Genomic DNA, 17517 nt, shown 5'->3' with positions numbered 1-17517 from the left:
TAAAGTTTATTTGAAAGTATTTCCTAGTATGTGCTGGCCTGGGAAATTTAAATTGGTCCCTGAAGGTCCTAAGTCACTTGCTGCCAGATATCAAGGTTCAACCAACGCTCTGTTGTCTTCACGCAGGGTCAGGGAAACAAACTGATCCCTCAGTGTGCCTGTACCAATGTCTTCCTGGAATCCCAGGCAGAGTTCTGATGATCCAATGTCATAATAGTGTGGAAAAAGTCTAAAGAGGACCTCAGGAAAAAAAAAAATAATAATAAAACCAGCGGGATCTAAGAACTTCTACATGAGGACAGGTTTAGAATCCAGTGCTCGGAGGTTTACACAGCGGCACTGCGGAGAAGTAACCAGGCCCATAATGTCACCACAGGGAGAAGGGAGGGGCCTTTCCCAGACTCTGAGAGCATCTGTCCCTCTGGACAGGGGCCCACGTGCTGCCGTGTGACACTGCTTGTACTTGGCACTGGTTATTTACAGCAGCTCTGTTATTCTGCTTTCCACATGCTTATGTCATTTTCTCAACCACATCACAAACGGCCTACAGTTGCGACTGTTTTTACACTCCGCTTAGGGTCTTCTGTGGCTGGCAAGGCACTTACAATCAGATTCCTGAGCCCTAAATTTTCTGAACCAGATAGACGGAGAAGCATCTGAATATAGGATCCTTGTGCTACTGTGAGAGGCTGCCAGAGAGACACAGTCTAAACACCAATCTATTGAAATTTCTAAGACATTTAAAGATTTAGGGGCAGAATGCACAAATGATTTAAACTGGGCCTTCTAGAAAATTCAGGACATATAGTCAATGCAAGTATGAAGTGGGCCTAAAAGCCTTATTTTGTGTTCAACAATGTATTAAACTAGAAAAGGGAGAGAAACTTGATAGAATTTTCCTTGGAACAAAACAGTAATGTGATCAACTAAATAAACCAGTTTTGTTTTGTTTTTTTTTTTTAATGTTCATCCTAAGAGTTGGATAGAGAATGAACTAAGAGACCTAAGAGCCCACATTTGCTGAGAGCCCACAGTGTGCCGGGTTTCCCGTGAAACCTAGTAAAGACATCATCTTGCTCAGTCCTCACAAACACCTATGGAGGCAGGTGCTACCGCGACACCAGTTTCACAGCAATTAAAGGGCTGATACTCGCCCGCCTCAGGACGATGGAATTCGAACGTGGAAGTAGGAAACAGGTCTGACACCTTCCACCTTATTGCTCAACACTGTCCTGTCCTCCCAACGTGACCCATGACCCTTCTTATGATAGCCCTGCAAGTGGGTGCCAGCGCCTCTCACTGATGGCAAACAGAGTCCAGGGAGGGAACGGCTGAGCTGGCGTTTGAATGGGACACAGCCTGATACCTTCAAAACAATGCCACAGACTGCTGTTCGTGAGGGTCTGGGAAACACTGAAGTAGAGATAACATCCTATAGGTCACCAAGAGAAGCGCAGTGTGATCAGCTGCCTCTGGGGCAGACATGGCTGAGGGAAGCTCTGCTGGAATGAACCTGAGGGCTGAGGCCAGGGCAGAGTCAGGGTGGGCGCTGCTAGCTCAGCGGCAGGTCTCAGGTTGGACGAGAAAGCTTCCCCAAACAGCAGGTTTCTTGGTCTTACCTGTACTGTTTGTACTGTGTAGATTTTCTTCAGATTTGATGCGCACTCAGCTGCTGTGGCACCAGGGAGGGATCTAGGCAAACAGAAGCCAAAGAGCAAAGAAACAAGGAAAACAAGGAGTCAGTGTTCACGAAACATTCCACAGTGTTAAGTCTGCAGGTCTGCACACCAACCAGGTCTGAAACCGCAGAAGCAGACACGTCTGGGATGCTAGTTAGAATTTAAAATGTGGAACTCCTACTCTTGTCAAGTCAGGTGCTTGCTTCTCCTAAAAACAAGCATATTTACCCTGTGGAAATTTAATAGGAAAAGTGGAAATGTAAGTGAGAAAGGTATTCGAAACCTTAAAATCACAGTCTAAAAAATACTAAAATAACCGTGTAATAACCAAGCCTTTTTTGTCGAGGACCTTGAATGGGAAACGGGGCCTGTTGTATAGACGATAATGACAGTGCGTGGTCCTGATCTGGTTACGTGTTTGAAAAACTTGTTAGTTCCCTGGTAGTAAATATTCATGAACTCTTAAGAAACGGGCTGACCTTTTGCCAACGTTAAGAAAACATGATTACTAAAAGTCACTCCAACTTTTTGTTTCACCTGAATTTGCATGTTTCCAAAATACTTTTCAGCTATTTTCTCTGGCTGATGTGTAATTAGCTCTGGTGAGCTCTGCAGTCGGAATGCATTAATCTTTAGTTTGCCATATGTTCCACTAGATGGCAACACACTACAGGCTTACTCACCAGAGAAGCCATCCACTACCGGCTTTACCCAGCACGTGTCCTGGGTGGGGGCTAACGGCACACGTGCTCATCTATTTGCAGAAGTGAAGCCTCTCCAACCCGGCCATCTTTCCTTTCTCCCTACACTGAATTAGCAGGTCTTGCTCAGGAAAGTTCGGGTCCAGCTACATTATGCTTAAGATTTAAAAATTCAAGTAATGCACCACAGCCCCATGTCTGATTGTTGGTAAGAACTAAGGCTTGTGGTGAGGAGCACACACTGGTTCCCAGCTGACCCATGAGAGTCTGGAACCTATAAAAAGAATGCTCTTTACCAGTGCTGACCCTCTGAGAGGGACTTCAAGATGCTGAACTTCCCAGCTAGAAATATGCCCCGAACTGACCCAGCTCAAAGGTGCAGGGGATGGCAGAGCAGAGGGTCCTGCCCAGCTATGGGGTGAGCACCAGGCACCAAGGGGCCAAGGTCTGCAGACGACAGTCCAGGAACTATGGGCCAATCATACGGACCTGGGTGTCAAACCTGATATAAAAAACACACTTCTGGACAGAGCTCCCTAGCCTGGAGGTCAGAAGGAAGTACAGTTACGGGCTAGTGTGGGGGCGAACAAGGGACCCTGGTGAACAGGTAGAGCCTATTAAATAAATCTTCCCCAAAGTACCAGGTGTGCGCCTCTTTTCTAGTTATCATGAGTGTGTTGGACATTGTGTTTGACAAAAGCAAAGCTACAATGACCACCATGATCGCATTTTGCTGCCAGACTGGAAGCCTAAAATAGCCATGTTGTTACTACACTACACGAGACTACAGTGTCGTGCAGAGAGGATAGATCAGCACCTGCAGCAGCGGCGCCAGGCCCACGACACCTCCGTCCATCTGCGCTGCTCAAGGAACCGAAGGACTGACTCAGATAAACACTGAATTGCTATTTAATACAAACTTTAGGCTTCCTCAATGTGCTTAGCGATGCAGGAGATGCACGTTCCATTTCCTGTGTCAGGAAGATTCCCCTGGAGAAGGAAATGGCAACCCACTCCAGTATTCTTGCCTGGAAAATCCCATGGACAGGAGAGCCTGGCGGGTTACAGTCCATGGGGTCATAAAGAGTCAGACACCACTGAAGTGACTTAGCACACACACGTGCTGTTTGAGGCTTAAATTACAAAAGAACTGGGTGAAACACTTAAAAACAAAACCCAAACTTTAACCTTTTTTGAACAGATTTTCCCAGAAACAATCTACCACTTTTATAGGAAAATTTACTGGCATTTATTCTAACAATGACTTTTCTTCCTATGAAGAGTTTAGTTTAGTTTCTACCAACTATTCCCAGCAAATATATCCCTGACTGCCCAAGGCACAGAGCAGATCACATACAGGTTCTGTCCTTAATGGGGTATGGGGAAAAAGTGAAGAAGGTCCAAAGGTAGGAAAATGTACCTAGCTTTTTCTTCATTTTTAAAACTGTGCATTTTGAATTTTTGCTAACTTCTAAAGTTATCATTCAATTTATGATGGTTTAGAACAAGTTATAATTTGAGTGTTCACCTTGTACAGCATGATGTCAATTTAAGCAAATACAACGTGAGGATATCACTATTTAACCTAGAAAAAATTATCACCGATAAACCTTTGCTTTATCTTTCTCTTTTAAAATGCCTCTGTCTCCACATTCTGGGCTTTTATTCATATTCTAGAACAGGAGACAATTACACAAAGCTCCACCACTGAAGTTTTTCGAAGAAATCTAATTTCTAGAGTCGGAGAAGGACTACAGCATGAGAGGACGGGGCAGCGCTTCTCAGGACGTGACGACGATGTCAGGGGCTGGGGTGTGTGGACTGAACTCCCGCTTATATGCTAATAAGCAAGTCACCCTCACTACAGTGCCGAATTCCCACCAACGTACTTAGATGTCATCCTTACTTGTCACCATCTTACAGGTGAGCTGCCCAGTGCCTGCAGAGGTTTGGTAATGTGCCCCAAGCCACAAAAACCTCATCTGAATACAGGTAACCTGAGATTTCCTGCTCTTTACACTCTCACTGCTGAACTATCCAGTTAATACCATCTACACACTTATATTTTTAATGGAGTTTCACAAATGACTCTTGGTGTGTTCCCATCAAGGCTGTTTTTGTGGAATGCTATAATACTTTTAATACAAGACTGTGTCCATATTACTTTCTTAGAATAGTCTTTGCAATACAGCAAGGTAGAGAAGGTCCTCGCTAAAAGCGGTAGGATCATGAGCAACAAAAGCTCTATTCTGATTAATATCTCAAGGTGCTGATGCATTGGTCCTTGAAAGGAAAAGTGTCAGCTTCTATGGAAGATGAGTTTTCTAATTTCTTAATGAAGGAGGTCAGATTCTCTGATTTTCAATGTTCTTTCCAGCTGCTGGACAGTTTTATGAATACCCAGGTGTCAAAGTAAGAAAACAATGCTTCTGATAGTAGTGAATTGGCTTAGCCAGTATAAGAAAACTCATTCTTCTGTAAGCCAAATTTGATCCGGACAGTCACAAGAAAGCCTACACCTCATGCCTGAACCTCAGCTATCTTTAACAAGCAATACTGGGCCAAATATCCACAGAATTGATCTTAAAAAGGCCAGCTGGCCAAGATGTATAAGTGATCTGCCTTGCAAACAGGTTAATCTGTACTGGACTTGCTGATTCCAAATCGAACTGGAAGCTGTGCCATCCAGAGTTACTGTTTCTTTAAGCAGCAGTTGCCGGTGGTTCCTGGCACAGCCTCAGCCCAGCCCGCACCTTCTCTTTCCACTTCCTCTGACAGACAGTTGCAGCAACTGGAAGGGAAGTGTTTGCAGTGGATTTCAATGAAACTTTTTTTTTTCTTTCTTTCTTTCTTTTTTTTTTTTTTTTTTACTGCTATCACTTATAGTACATTCTCACATCTTAAAACAAATCTTTTTACTTTATTCATGTTACAAAAACCCAAACCTCTCAACAGAACCCTAACCCAAACCCCTCTCTGCAGACCAAGGGTGCTCATCTAAGGGTGATGTGGCCTCTGGAAAGAAGGGGTTTTGGCAACATCCAGAGACATTTCTGGCTTTTACAACGGGGAGGCTGCAACTGGCCCTGAGTGGGTAAGAGCCAGGACTGCTCTGGACCCTCCCATGGTGGACAGGACAGCGCCCACAACGAAGCACGATCAGGTCCCAACTGTCAAGAGTCCATGCTGAGAAACCCTGCCATGGACATAAAAGAAACAGCCTAAGAAGACGTAATTTGTTCAATCAACAAAGATTCACTGCACACCTCTTTGAGCTGATGGGGGTACAACAGTGATCAATCTAGACAAAGTCCTTGTCCTCATGGTGTGTGTGTTCTAGAACTAGGCACCCTGCCTCTCTGAATTCCCCAGATATCTGAAGGCAAAGAAATAATATTTAGATACTTTTTGGGGGAGAGGGAGCTGGGAGGCAGGAAGTGGGAGAAAAAGTTGAGAAAAAAATATACACATTGACTATTTCCATTTCTAGAAGGCCATACAGCCAAAGCAGTGGAAAATCACAGAACCAAGGAGTCGGGACCTATTTTCATTCTTTAAATACTACATCTGCCTCCCACAGTACACAGCTGGAGCTGAGAATGCAGCAATGGAACAATAAATGTCTCCTGGATGGATCAGGTCAAGGAGTCTGAATTGTTTCACTAGAAGTTTCCCTTGTGATTTAATGACAGTAATGTAATAACGGCTTCCTGTTATTGAGCCTGTGCTGTATGACAGGGCTTTGCATATATAGATCTCTATTCCTTATAGCAATCCTGCCAGCGTACTGGTACCACTGTCTCCATGTACAGAGTTCAAAACTGAGCACGTTGTTAAGTAGCAGATCTGGGTTCCTCTCCTGGTGTCTCTGGCTCTGATGCCCAGAATCTTCCTCTTGGATGAGTCTGCTCCTCAGTAAAAAACATGCAGTCACTGGCAACACTGGTGGTCACAGGTGCCACATCTTAGGGCAATCCCCTCTCAGCCCTTCTTAGATGACCTGCTCCCTCCTTGGGCCCACCCACTGCTATAGCCCGTGATCCTCTCCTCCGTCACCACCCATCAAGCCACACTGCTGGGAGCGGGGAGAATCAGAGACACACGACAGGGATCGATGCCACTAGGATCCCTGGCCACAATGATATCCCCAAATGGGAATCAAGGAACATAATTCAGGAGGAACACATCTGAAGGTCATCATTTTAAGATAATTTGCCAAACAAGAGTCACACTGGCCTGCAGCAGGAAGGCAGGAAAGCAGAGGGGTTTGAAGTTGACAGATCTGAGTTCACAGCTCTGCCACCCACCAGCCGTGTGACGAGCCTGACTCTTCTGAACCTCGCTTCCCGCTTCCGAGGAACATGGGCTCTACCCCTCACTGCTTCTCTACTTAGACTACACGAGCGAATGCACATGAAGTATTTCCAGCGCCCAGTATCTAAGAAGCAGTGGTTGCTGTCACCACCACCAGCAGCAGAAGAGGAACAGAGGAGGAAGCAATCAGAGCTGAGAGACAGCAAGTGCATTTTCTCATCTGTGGGACAGAGAGCAAAAATCCCAAGAACTCTGTGAGAGTTATACAGAGCCTAGAACCTCCTGGATCCATCCTTAGAAAAGAAAGCCCATAGGGTGCCAGTCTCTCTGGGCTTAAGGCCACAGCTTCCATGAGCTGCTTCCACTTGGACCTGGTGAATCCGGAAGCTGATGGGCAAGGCAGAGTGGGAAGGAATGCTTCCGGGTCTGCCAAATAGATGATTAGTAAAAGATGTCAGGGGGACCCTTGAACTTACAAAATGCCCAAATCCAGCTTTATATTACTCCTGTGTCTCTTCAACTTAATGACAGATTAACAACATATGCATCTTAAGTTTCCTCTATGTGAAATTGGTTAAAATCCGTCCCCATTTGGGGAGTTAGGAGAAGGCAGGAAGTTTGGTAAGTTGGACCAACTATTCTACTTAAGTGGCTTCCAGGCACATAACTATTATTTATATGCAAAAATGTAATGTGCTGTTTACAAGTCATCTTTATGTACTCATTAAAGCAGGTCCCTGAGAATCTCCACAAGTCAGAACTCATTTAGCTCAACTGAAGTCTGAGACACTTCAAAGCATTTTTAACCTTACTCCAGAGATACTTACTGCACTCCCAGTAGGTAAAAAGACCACACATCATGTGCCACGTGTATGCACCATTAATTAAGCAGTATTTAATTATTAATTAAATTATTAATTAAATAATGGTTACAGCCCCACTTTGCAGATAAGCAAACTAAATCTGAGAGCAGTAACTTGCCCAGAGACTCTTCGCTGATTAGTGGCAGGGTTGATACCAGAACCAAGGGTCCCTGGCAACCTGGCTCTTTGTCACTAACCTAAACTGATCACTTCTGGCATGACCCCTACTCTGCTTGGTGCTGTGAACACAACTCTGGACCAAATACATTCTCAATTCTCCTGCATGTTGCAACCCTCAATCCCAACCTGCCAACAATCCAAATGTGCTTTCTCCTAAACCCCACCTGGCTGCTGCAGGCTCAGCTCAGAAATAAAATTCATGCAGACAGATGAACTTACTCCCTTTGTAAGTACTTAAGGAAATGATGTGAACCATTGCCTAGCTAGCTCTCAGTGGAGCACAGCACCCCTTACCAGGGACCTGGATTCCTGGAGATGCTTCCAATAAAGGAAAGAAGCTAGAAAGGTTTCCCCAAACCCTGCCCACATCCGTGCCACTTAAACTGTAGTCTCTCAGCCAGCAGCATCACCCAGGAGTTTGTTAGAGCTTCAGAGTCTCCAGGACCCACTTGACACCTACTGAATCCCAGGGGATTTGTCTGTATAAGTTTGAGGTTTCTTGACTTACATTATCTAAAGCAAATCACCACAAGAAATGGGAAATAAAATCTAATGAACTCTGTATATGTGTGGTTCATTCACTTTGCTGTACAGCAACATTATAAAGCAACTATATGCAAACAAAATTCTTTTAAACTAAATCAACTATAGACAGCATCATCAGAAAAATGAAAAAAAATCATTGGGAAAAAAATGCATCTATGAAAATAATGATATTTTTTCAATCATCCAAAGAGATGATTAAGACATGTTTATCATTAAAATGTGAAGGACAATCCTATAAAAGCACTTAAATATGAGTTTTAGGTGGGACTCTCTTCTTTTTCTCTGTCAATTTTGAAACAGGGAGTCCTTGGCTTACGTATTTCCTGTAACACTGGCCCCTAGTTTCCTTATTTGAGAAGTCCAGCCCAGCTCCCATACCTAAAGCTATGGACCAGGGGAGAACTGTTTGCCATTCATGGTTCATACTCACAGGGAAGCAGTGTTCAGTGGAGTGAGGGATGCTGGTGCTTGGGGTCACACAGTCCTTACTCCAAACCCTGTTTCTGTTCTACGTTAGCTTTGTGACCTCAGGTAAGTTACTTCTCTGGGCCTAAAGCATCTCCTATGCAAAATGTTGCTGTACCGCCCACTCCAGTATCGTGAGGATTCCGTGAATAACTACATACAGCTCCAGTTATTTGCCCATTGCACCAAATAAACAGGAGTGAATATTAATTGGTTAAAGTGAAAAACAAGGTGTTTAAAGCTTTACGTATGGTACAGGACAGCCAAGATATGGAAACACACTTACAGTGCACACGTGTACGCAATAAACATTGGTGAAAAGATGAATGGTGACTTCACCTTACTTTTACGAGAGATCATTTCATTTCAGCCAGGAGAATAACTTCAATGGGGAAATTTTTAAAGCCAGGGATATGAGTCCTAAAAGCCAGTCTTCTTGCTGAATTTACTAACGCCAGGCTCGGCTGTCACAGAGAAAACCTGCACAAGCCCAGTACACGAGGAAGGACGTCCCTTGTCTATCATTCACTCCATTAGAGATGACTGCAGTTTAATCACTTTTAGATAGATCTGTGGCTTGTGGCTACATCAGCTTCCTGTTTGAGAAAGAGTCACCTGCAAAAATGGGCAAGAGCCTATTAATAACATTTAATAGCGCATCTACTGAAACTATCCACATCATCTAAATGTTTTATCTTTGCGTGTTTATTTGAGTTTGATTTTTCCCTGCTTCTATCTGCTGTCACTCTTGGCCTATGAGCTCCCTGATGGTAGCAACTACAACTCTTTGATCTAGATATCTGATGAATCCTTTGGTACACAGAGGATGGGGGATAGAGAAGTATAACAGTGTTAGAGCTGACAGCGGAAGTGAAAAAGGCCAGGCTCTGAACTGTCATCGCGACAGGTCACTGAGGCCTCACCAGCTGCCTTAGGTTTGGAAATAAGGAAATGGCATCCATTACACTGAAAGCAGGAAAACATATTTTCAAGAAGCTACCATATACCAGGTAAGGACTGGTAAGTTTTCTGAGTGAGGATGTCTAAGGTCTTCAGGCCTGTCTGCAGGAAGCAGCTACTGACCACAGGTGACAGGCTGTGAGCCCCAAAGTCTGGGCCTTTCCCTGCCTGAAGTACCCAGAAACACTTGCCTCACAGAAAATAAAATCCTGGCAAGTAAGAGTCTGTGGGTTCAGAAAGGCAAGAATGGAGAAAAAGAATAGGAGAAGTCAAGACGCCAGTTCCTCTCTCCCTGTCACCCGCCCATGCCTAGACCCAGCAGGCCACTCTGGGATGAGGAAGGACATTCTGGGGGTCCTCTGTGTCAAGCCTGGTCCCACCCTGCCCCCATCATGCCTGTTACTATGGAGCCACCACTGGAATGCCCTTGGACCCATTTCACCCTGGAACGCGGGTCCCTCACCAAACTCTTCCTCGATGCTACTGAGGCAGACAGAGCTCCTCCTGGAACTCCTAGGAGGCCCAGGCCCATGCTGTCATCTTTGCATTCTCAGCAGCTACAACAGTAACTGGCAGCTGATATGCTTAAGTAATTTGATCAATAAGGACAACAGTAACTGGCACGTTAGGTGCCTAATGCATCCGTCAAAAATGCACATGAGGGTCCATGGTTCCAAACGCACATGCCACGCCACAGGTCTGATGGAGTAGGTCTAGGGTGGGGTGAGGGCCTGTATTTCAACTGACTGGGTGCAGGTAAACCGTGACGGGGTGGAGTCAGTGGGCGATGTAGAGAGGGCCCACAGTTGTGATCAAAAACACAAGGACACAAATACTAAGTACCTACAAGGCACACTGTAAGGCGTACCTCCTTCTGGGAGTCAAGACACGAGGCAGTGCCGTGTCTCACGATCAGAAGAGGGGGACAGAAGAGGCATCAACGACCCGTAATACAAATACAGGCTATAAACATGCTGCAGGGACACAAAGGAGGTGCACTTAACCCCGCCGGGGCCAAGGCCTACTATGTAATTAAGGACAATTACAGAGCGGGCATCTCAGAAAGGCCTCAAAGCATGCGTGGCAGGTTTTCAGGTAGAAGAAGGAGAGAAGGGCACCCCAAGCAGAAGCAATATCATGAGATATATCTCAGAGGATGGCAAGTCCATGGTTTATCCAGGAGAAGGGGCAGGCATCTGCTGTTATCAGAAAGAATAGACAGACTGACATAACAGAATTGGGGAGACACAGGTGATGAGGCTAAAAAGGAAGTGAGTTTCACATTAAATGAGCAATAAAGAAGTTTGTACCATAATCTGCAAACCTATGGTTTTCATTTTTTTCAAAGCTGAGGAATGCTTTCTTCAATTTTTCAAAGCTGAGGAATGCTTTTTTTTCAATGCTTTCATTTTTCAAATGAACGTGGCTCACTTCTAAAAACCACCACCATCAAAACCAATCAGACCTCCTCTGGTAGAAGCAGGGGTGGAGATCCACAATTCGACCTGTCTGGAGCACACAATCCATGACAGAGGCACCCTTAGGTGATGAGAGACACAGTCAAAACTGACAACTGTGGCAGAACAGAGGGGCAGAAAGGGTGAGGCCAGGTGTCACTTAGGCTAACTCTCAAGGTGTGGGAGATGCCTGGAGGAAGGACAGGCTTGAGAGCAAGAAGCTACAGTGCGACTGAGGCTGCAGAGGACCAGAGAGTGCAGAGGGAGGAACGGGGAGAGGAGCGGACGGCTTAGGCTTGGAGCAAGTCTTCCCAGAGTACATGGACAATGTGAAGCACAGAACTGGAGGGGGAAGGGCATCTGAGGAAGAAGGGGGTGCCAGGTAGGACGAGCTGGTGCTGACCATCACAGGGTTGGTTCTGGGTGTAAGAACCCAGGAGAGAGGTCAGGGTTAGGATGCAGATTTGCAAATGAAAATTAGAGTAAAATCATCCCCTTCTCCTGAAGGGAAAGTCACTGAGGGTAGATTTCAACAGCCTCCTAAATGTTTCAGTCAGTCCAGTTTAGTTCAGTCACTCAGTCATGTCCGGCTCTTTGCAACTGCATGGATTGCAGCATGCCAGGGTTCCCTGTCTATAACCAACTCCTGAAGCTTGCTCAAACTCATGTCCATCGAGTTGGTGATGCCATTCAACCATCTCATCCCCTTCTTCTCCTGCCTTCAATCTTTCCCAGCATCAGGATCTTTTCAAATGAGTCAGTTCTTCACATCAGGTGGCCAAAATATTGGAGCTTCAGCCTCAGCATCAGTCCTTCCAATGAATATTCGGGACTGATTTCTTTTAGAAGGACTGGTTGGATCTCCTTGCAGTCCAAGGAACCCTCAAGAGTCTTCTCCAACACCACAGTTCAAAAGCATCAATTCTTCGGCACTCAGCCTTCTTTATAGTCCAACTCTCACATCCATACATGACTTCTGGAAAAATCATAGCTTTGACTAGATGGACCTTTGTTGGCAAAGTAATGTCTCTACTTTTTAATACGCTGTCTAGGTTTGTTATAGCTTTTCTTTCAAAGACCAAGCATCTTTTAATTTCATGGCTGCAGTCAACATCTGCAGTGATTTTGGAGCCCCCCAAAATAAAGTCTCTCACTGTTTCCATTGTTTCCCCATCTATTTGCCATGAAGTGATGGAACCAAATGCCACGATCTTAGTTTTTTGAATGTTGAGTTTTAAGCCAGCTTTTTCACTCTCCACTTTCACTTTCATCAAGAGGCTCTTCAGTTCCTCTTCGCTTTCTGCCATAAGGGTGGTGTCATCTGCGTATCTGAGGTTGTTAATATTTCTTCTGGCAATCCTGATTCCAGCTTGTGCTTCCTCCAGTCCAGCATTTCGCATGATGTACTCTGCATATAAGTTAAATAAGCAGGGTGACAATATACAACGTTGATGTACTCCCTTCTCAATTTGGAACCAGTCCATTGTTCCATGTCCAGTTCTAACTGTTGTTCTTGACCTGCATACAGATATCTAAGGAGGCAGATAAGGTGGTCTGGTATTCCCATCTCTTTCAGAATTTTCCATAGTTTGTTCTGATCCACAAAGTCAAAGGCTTTAGCATAGTCAATGAAGCAGAAGTAGGTGTTTTTCTGGAATTCTCTTGCTTTTTCTATGATCCAGTAGATGTTGGCAATTTGATCTGTGGTTCCTCTGCCTTTTCTAAACCCAGCTTGAACATCTGGAAATTCAAGGTTCACAAACTGTTGAAGCCTGGTTTAGAGAATTTTGAGTATTACTTTGCTAGCGTGTGAGATAAGTGCAATTGTGTGGTAGTCTGAACATTCTTTGGCATTGCCTTTCTTTGGGATTGGAATGAAAACTGACCTTTTCCAGTCCTGTGGCCACTGCTGAGTTTTCCAAATTTGCAGGCATATTGAGTGCAACACCTAAATGTTTAGTGCTGGCTAACCTAGCCTGTCCTAGGCTCTGAACTAGGAGTCGAGGATAGAGCAGTGGGGAGAGGAATCCTGGGAAGCATACACTCTGGTTAGAGAAGACAGACAAGCAATGCTAATCCTACAGAGACAATAAAAGGGAGGCAGGGGCCTGGGAGGGAATCAGGGGGTGTGCATCAGCTTCTATCAGTGGTCAAGGCAGGCCTTGCTGAGATGACATTGAAGCAGAGACTAGAGGGAAGCAAAGTGCAGACCTAGCAGATGTGACTGAGGGTAGAGCAGCACATCAGGAAGGCCCCTCAGTGGCAAAGGCCCAGGCTTGCAATGATGGAGAAAGAGCCAGGGAGCCAGTGAGCTAGAAGGGCACGTGTAGGAGAGAGAGTGACAGACAGATAGGACAAAGGTGTCCTAAGCAGGGCGGGAAATGCTGCAGTCTCAAGGGCTGTGATGACCACTCTGGCTTTTGCTCAAGACAACTGGGGAGCAGAGAGGTGACTGGCTTTCACTATGGTATTTAAAGGAACTGCTTTGGCTGCTATGCTGGGAACGCACTGTGTGGGGCAAGAGCAGAAGCACAAAGAACAGTGAGGATGCTCTTTCCTTCATCCAAGAGACAGACGTGGTGTGGGACAGGGTCTGGGATGCAGGTGGTAAGAATACACTGGATTCTGGATACATTTTGAGGGCAGAATCAATAGCACTTGTTGATAATGGATGCAGTGGGAAGGAGGAGGATGTGGAAGGGGCCAGAGAAAGTGAGGAGATAAAGAGGAAGAGAAAAGAGAGTCATGGGTGACTCTAAGATTGTAAGGGTGGAGTGAACAACTGGAAGGATGGGTTGCTGTTAACTGCTCTGGTTTGAGATGGCTCAGTCCAAGGAGGCAAGATGGGGAGGGCAGCTGAAGAAGTAGTTTGGCATGTGTCGAGCTGGGTTGTGTATCAGACATCCACATGGAGACAGAGAGGAGGAGTTGAATGCACCAGTGTAGGGTCTTGGGAATCACCAGCGGTCCAGATGGAGCCCAAAGCCTTGTGACTGGATGAGATCACTGGTGTACATGGGAACAAGAAGAGGCCTGAGCACTGAGTACCACAGATAAACCTCAGAGGAGGTGGGGGAGGGATCAATATGAGATGAACACAAAGCAGTCAGAGGCACACAACCAGGAGTGGCCTCTAAGAGTCAAGACAAGACAGAGTTTCAAATTCCCAGAAAAGGAGAGGAAAATTCTTCATCCTATATCCCTAGCCAAAATTATCTCCCAAATGTTTGAATCTTTAGCCATACAGTCTAGTTAAATAAGAACCTACTGGAGTTTACTATTGGAATTGCAAATAACTCTATGGGGGTAGGGGTGGGGGTGGGGAACTTTCAAATCCATCCATGAGGGGAATAAATTAGGATGCTGGCTTTCTCATACTGAAATCAGACAAGCTGCCCTGAGGATCAATGATGGGGGATGGGTGGTTAATTAGGGAGCACTGGATAATAATGCTGGTGTTTTACACTCATAGCACTCATGTAACCCACCGAACAGCCCTATCTAATGTATCCGATGATTATTTATCCTCATTTCACAAACAACGCAGGTGAGGCCCTAGGGATTCTAGGTCATTCGTTCATCACTACACAGAAGGCTAAAAGGTAGGACAGGCCAGGAGGTAGGTGCCAAGTAAGTAGGCGTGTAAGTAGCAGGAGACCTTTGGATGGTGTGGTTCTCGAGACTGATCTCATCAGTGCATACATCAGCTATCTGGGGAGAAGGGTGCAGTGGAGGGCTCTCCAGAGAGCCTTACCACCCTCCCTACAATCTTGTTTCTCTGCGGGAAAAAGATACGTGGGAACCTCTAGAACATAATGTGTTCACAACCTCAAGGGGAAGAGAGGCACTCTACATCTCCAGAGAACTAGAGAAAGTTCAATAAAACCTATGGGATATATAGACTAAATATAATGTCTAAATTAATACAGCCACTTCTGTTACAGATTTGGATATGGGGGCAACAACATATTTCACTTGATTACTGGCTTTCAGAGAACAAAAATATGCAAATACACAGCAGAAAAGCTACAGTCTTTCTTCACTGAAATCACCATATTCTCATCTTAAAAGATACCAGATATTCTTTAAAAGTTGTATTAAGCTATAAAGCTATATTGTACAACACAGGCTATAAAACCACTGTCTTATAATAACTATTAATAGTGTAACTTTAAAAAATTATGATCACTATATTGTACACTGTAGTAGTATTGTAATTGACTATACTTCATTAAAAAAAGGGTAACATATTCTTTAAAAGTTGTGCTGCTATGTAGTATTAATGGTCTTAAAAATGTTGTGCATGTTTATAAACAAACTGTCTTGGTACTGTTTCCAGCAGCCCACAGTCTCCATCGTAGACCAGAAATCCAGGTTTAACACCTTGGAAACAGATACCAGGTAACAGCAACATAACACACTTCTGAAAACAAAGACGCATATGATTTCATTCTGCTGCAGTTTGCCAAAACCATTCTTGTTATGACAGTAAGACGCTCTTTCAGCATCTCATAATGAAAGTAAAAACACTGGGAAAAAAAAAAAAAAGACTCACTGTATCTTCCCCACCCCCTAACTTTTTTGTGTTCCAGAAAGAGACAATGACTTCAAACTGTTAACTCTCATTGAGGGGTGCTAATTCCAACAGGAAGAAAGGAATGAGCCTGTTTTCCTAAGAAAAGATGAACTTCATTTTTAAAAAGTCTTGCACATATTTTAGGCAAGGCTTTTAAAAACCAGATTTGTGTCTACTGAGTAACTTGCACAGAAAACTGTCACATCCGGGCCTTCCTAATACTTAACCAGAGTAGACACAGTGTCATCAAAACTTCCGTAAGCTCGTGGGACAATCTTTAAGTGTCAGCCTTGGGCACCGGATGCGTAACAGATACTAAGAAGGGTCTTTGCAATTCATCCATTTATTCATTTGTCAAAAATTTCTTGTGCTCCTACTAGGTGTCAAGCACAGAGTTCCTACTCACTGGCCCCGAACAAAGGGGGAAGTGTTGAGAGGTTGAGACAGTTTGAAAATAAAGTGTCCTACACAACACAACTCGGTAGCATTATAAACATTACGAAGAAGACCAGGGAGGGCAGGAGTGATAGGAATGAGGAGTGTTAATTTCGATGTGACAGTCAGGTGGGCATTTTTGAGAAGGTACTTGAGCTGTTGCCCTGAGGAAGCTGCAATCGTCTGCACTCTACTACAAGGTGAGGCACGGCTCACCACTGAATCCCCAGCACCTAGGAGGCGTGTGGATCGGTCCCCAGTAAGTGCTCAAGAAACAGCTGCCCAGTGAATGAGAAAGAATTCAAAGAAGTGTGCAAGGCAGCATCGGTGGGCAGGGGGGCAGGCGCCCGCTGTGCCATAGTAACACCACCGCCGCACACTTCCCACGGAGCTGGTCAACTCTCCCGGGCGCTGTCACAGTGAGGGTCTTGTCCAGAGTTCCCCAAGAGCCCCGTGGGCGTAGCCAGGACAGCACCACTCTCCCCAGTTTACAGATCACCCCCGCCAGGCCCGGCATCCCCCACCGCCCAGCCGGGATGCCCGCCCGCCGGCACTGCTTCTTCGGAAGGAAATAAAGGGGGAAAGTGCTACCGAAACTTTTGGGACTGCGTGTTTTTTCTCCTGGCCTAGGACGCCCGACGGCCGCTCGCGCCGGCCGAAACCTGGGCTTCAGAGCTGGGTCTAAGCGAGCTCGCGCGGCGGGGCCGGGGGCCGGGCGCCGGGCGCCGGGGCGGGCGCGGGGGTAGGCGCGGGGTCGGCGGCCCCGGCGCACCCGGCGCGGGCGAGCGCCGAGACAAAGCGGCGGCGCAGGCCGGGCGGGCGCGCGGCGGCGGCGGAGGGCCCCGCGCCCCCTCACCTGTCGAGCCAGAAGGTCCAGGGCGAGTGCAGCGGGACCCCGCCCGGCTCGGGCCGCAGCGCCGACAGCTGCTGCAGGCCGATCGGCGGCGCGGCGGCAGGGGCGGCGGCGCGGGGCCCCGGCGGCTCCCGGGCGCCGGCGGGGGGCGCGGCGGCCGGGGGCATCGCCATTTTCTCCGCCCCGCCTGTGAGGCCGGCGGACGCGCGGACCGCGGGCCGAGCTGCGGCTGAGTCACCCCGGCCCCCGCCCGCCCCGCCACGGCCGCTCCGCCCCGCCCCGCGCGCGCCCCGCCCCGGCCCGGCCCTTCGCCCGCCCGGCCCGGGAGCCGCACCACAGGACCGCCCGCGGCCGCCGAACAAAAGCACGGCCCACGCGAGGGGGAGGCGGATTCGTGTAGGCACCGACTCCGCGTGCGGGGACCGACGGACGCGCGGGGCGGAGGGAGCGCGGGAGCGGCGGCGGCGGGCACCGATTCCAGGCTACGG

The 17517-nt window shown here is 46.7% G+C and overlaps 1 protein-coding gene across 1 annotated transcript in view; it reads right to left on the bottom strand.

Moving 5' to 3' along the window:
* EIF4E3 (eukaryotic translation initiation factor 4E family member 3) overlaps positions 1 to 17270 on the bottom strand; it is a 51965-nt gene extending 34695 nt beyond the window's left edge. Inside the window, exons 1-2 of the mRNA XM_055557314.1 lie at positions 17033 to 17270; positions 1620 to 1692 (exon numbers count right to left, since the gene is read on the bottom strand). Of these exons, the coding sequence (XP_055413289.1) occupies positions 1620 to 1692; positions 17033 to 17202 (243 nt within the window). The 5' untranslated portion in view covers positions 17203 to 17270. The remainder of the gene's footprint in view (positions 1 to 1619; positions 1693 to 17032) is intronic.
* Between the last annotated feature and the right edge of the window lie 247 nt (positions 17271 to 17517).

The sequence above is a fragment of the Bubalus kerabau genome, chromosome 20, assembly GCF_029407905.1.
Source record: "Bubalus kerabau isolate K-KA32 ecotype Philippines breed swamp buffalo chromosome 20, PCC_UOA_SB_1v2, whole genome shotgun sequence".
NCBI lineage: Eukaryota > Metazoa > Chordata > Mammalia > Artiodactyla > Bovidae > Bubalus > Bubalus kerabau.
The sequence above is the reverse complement of the archived record's forward strand: the minus strand, read 5'-3'. Positions and strand labels throughout refer to the sequence as shown.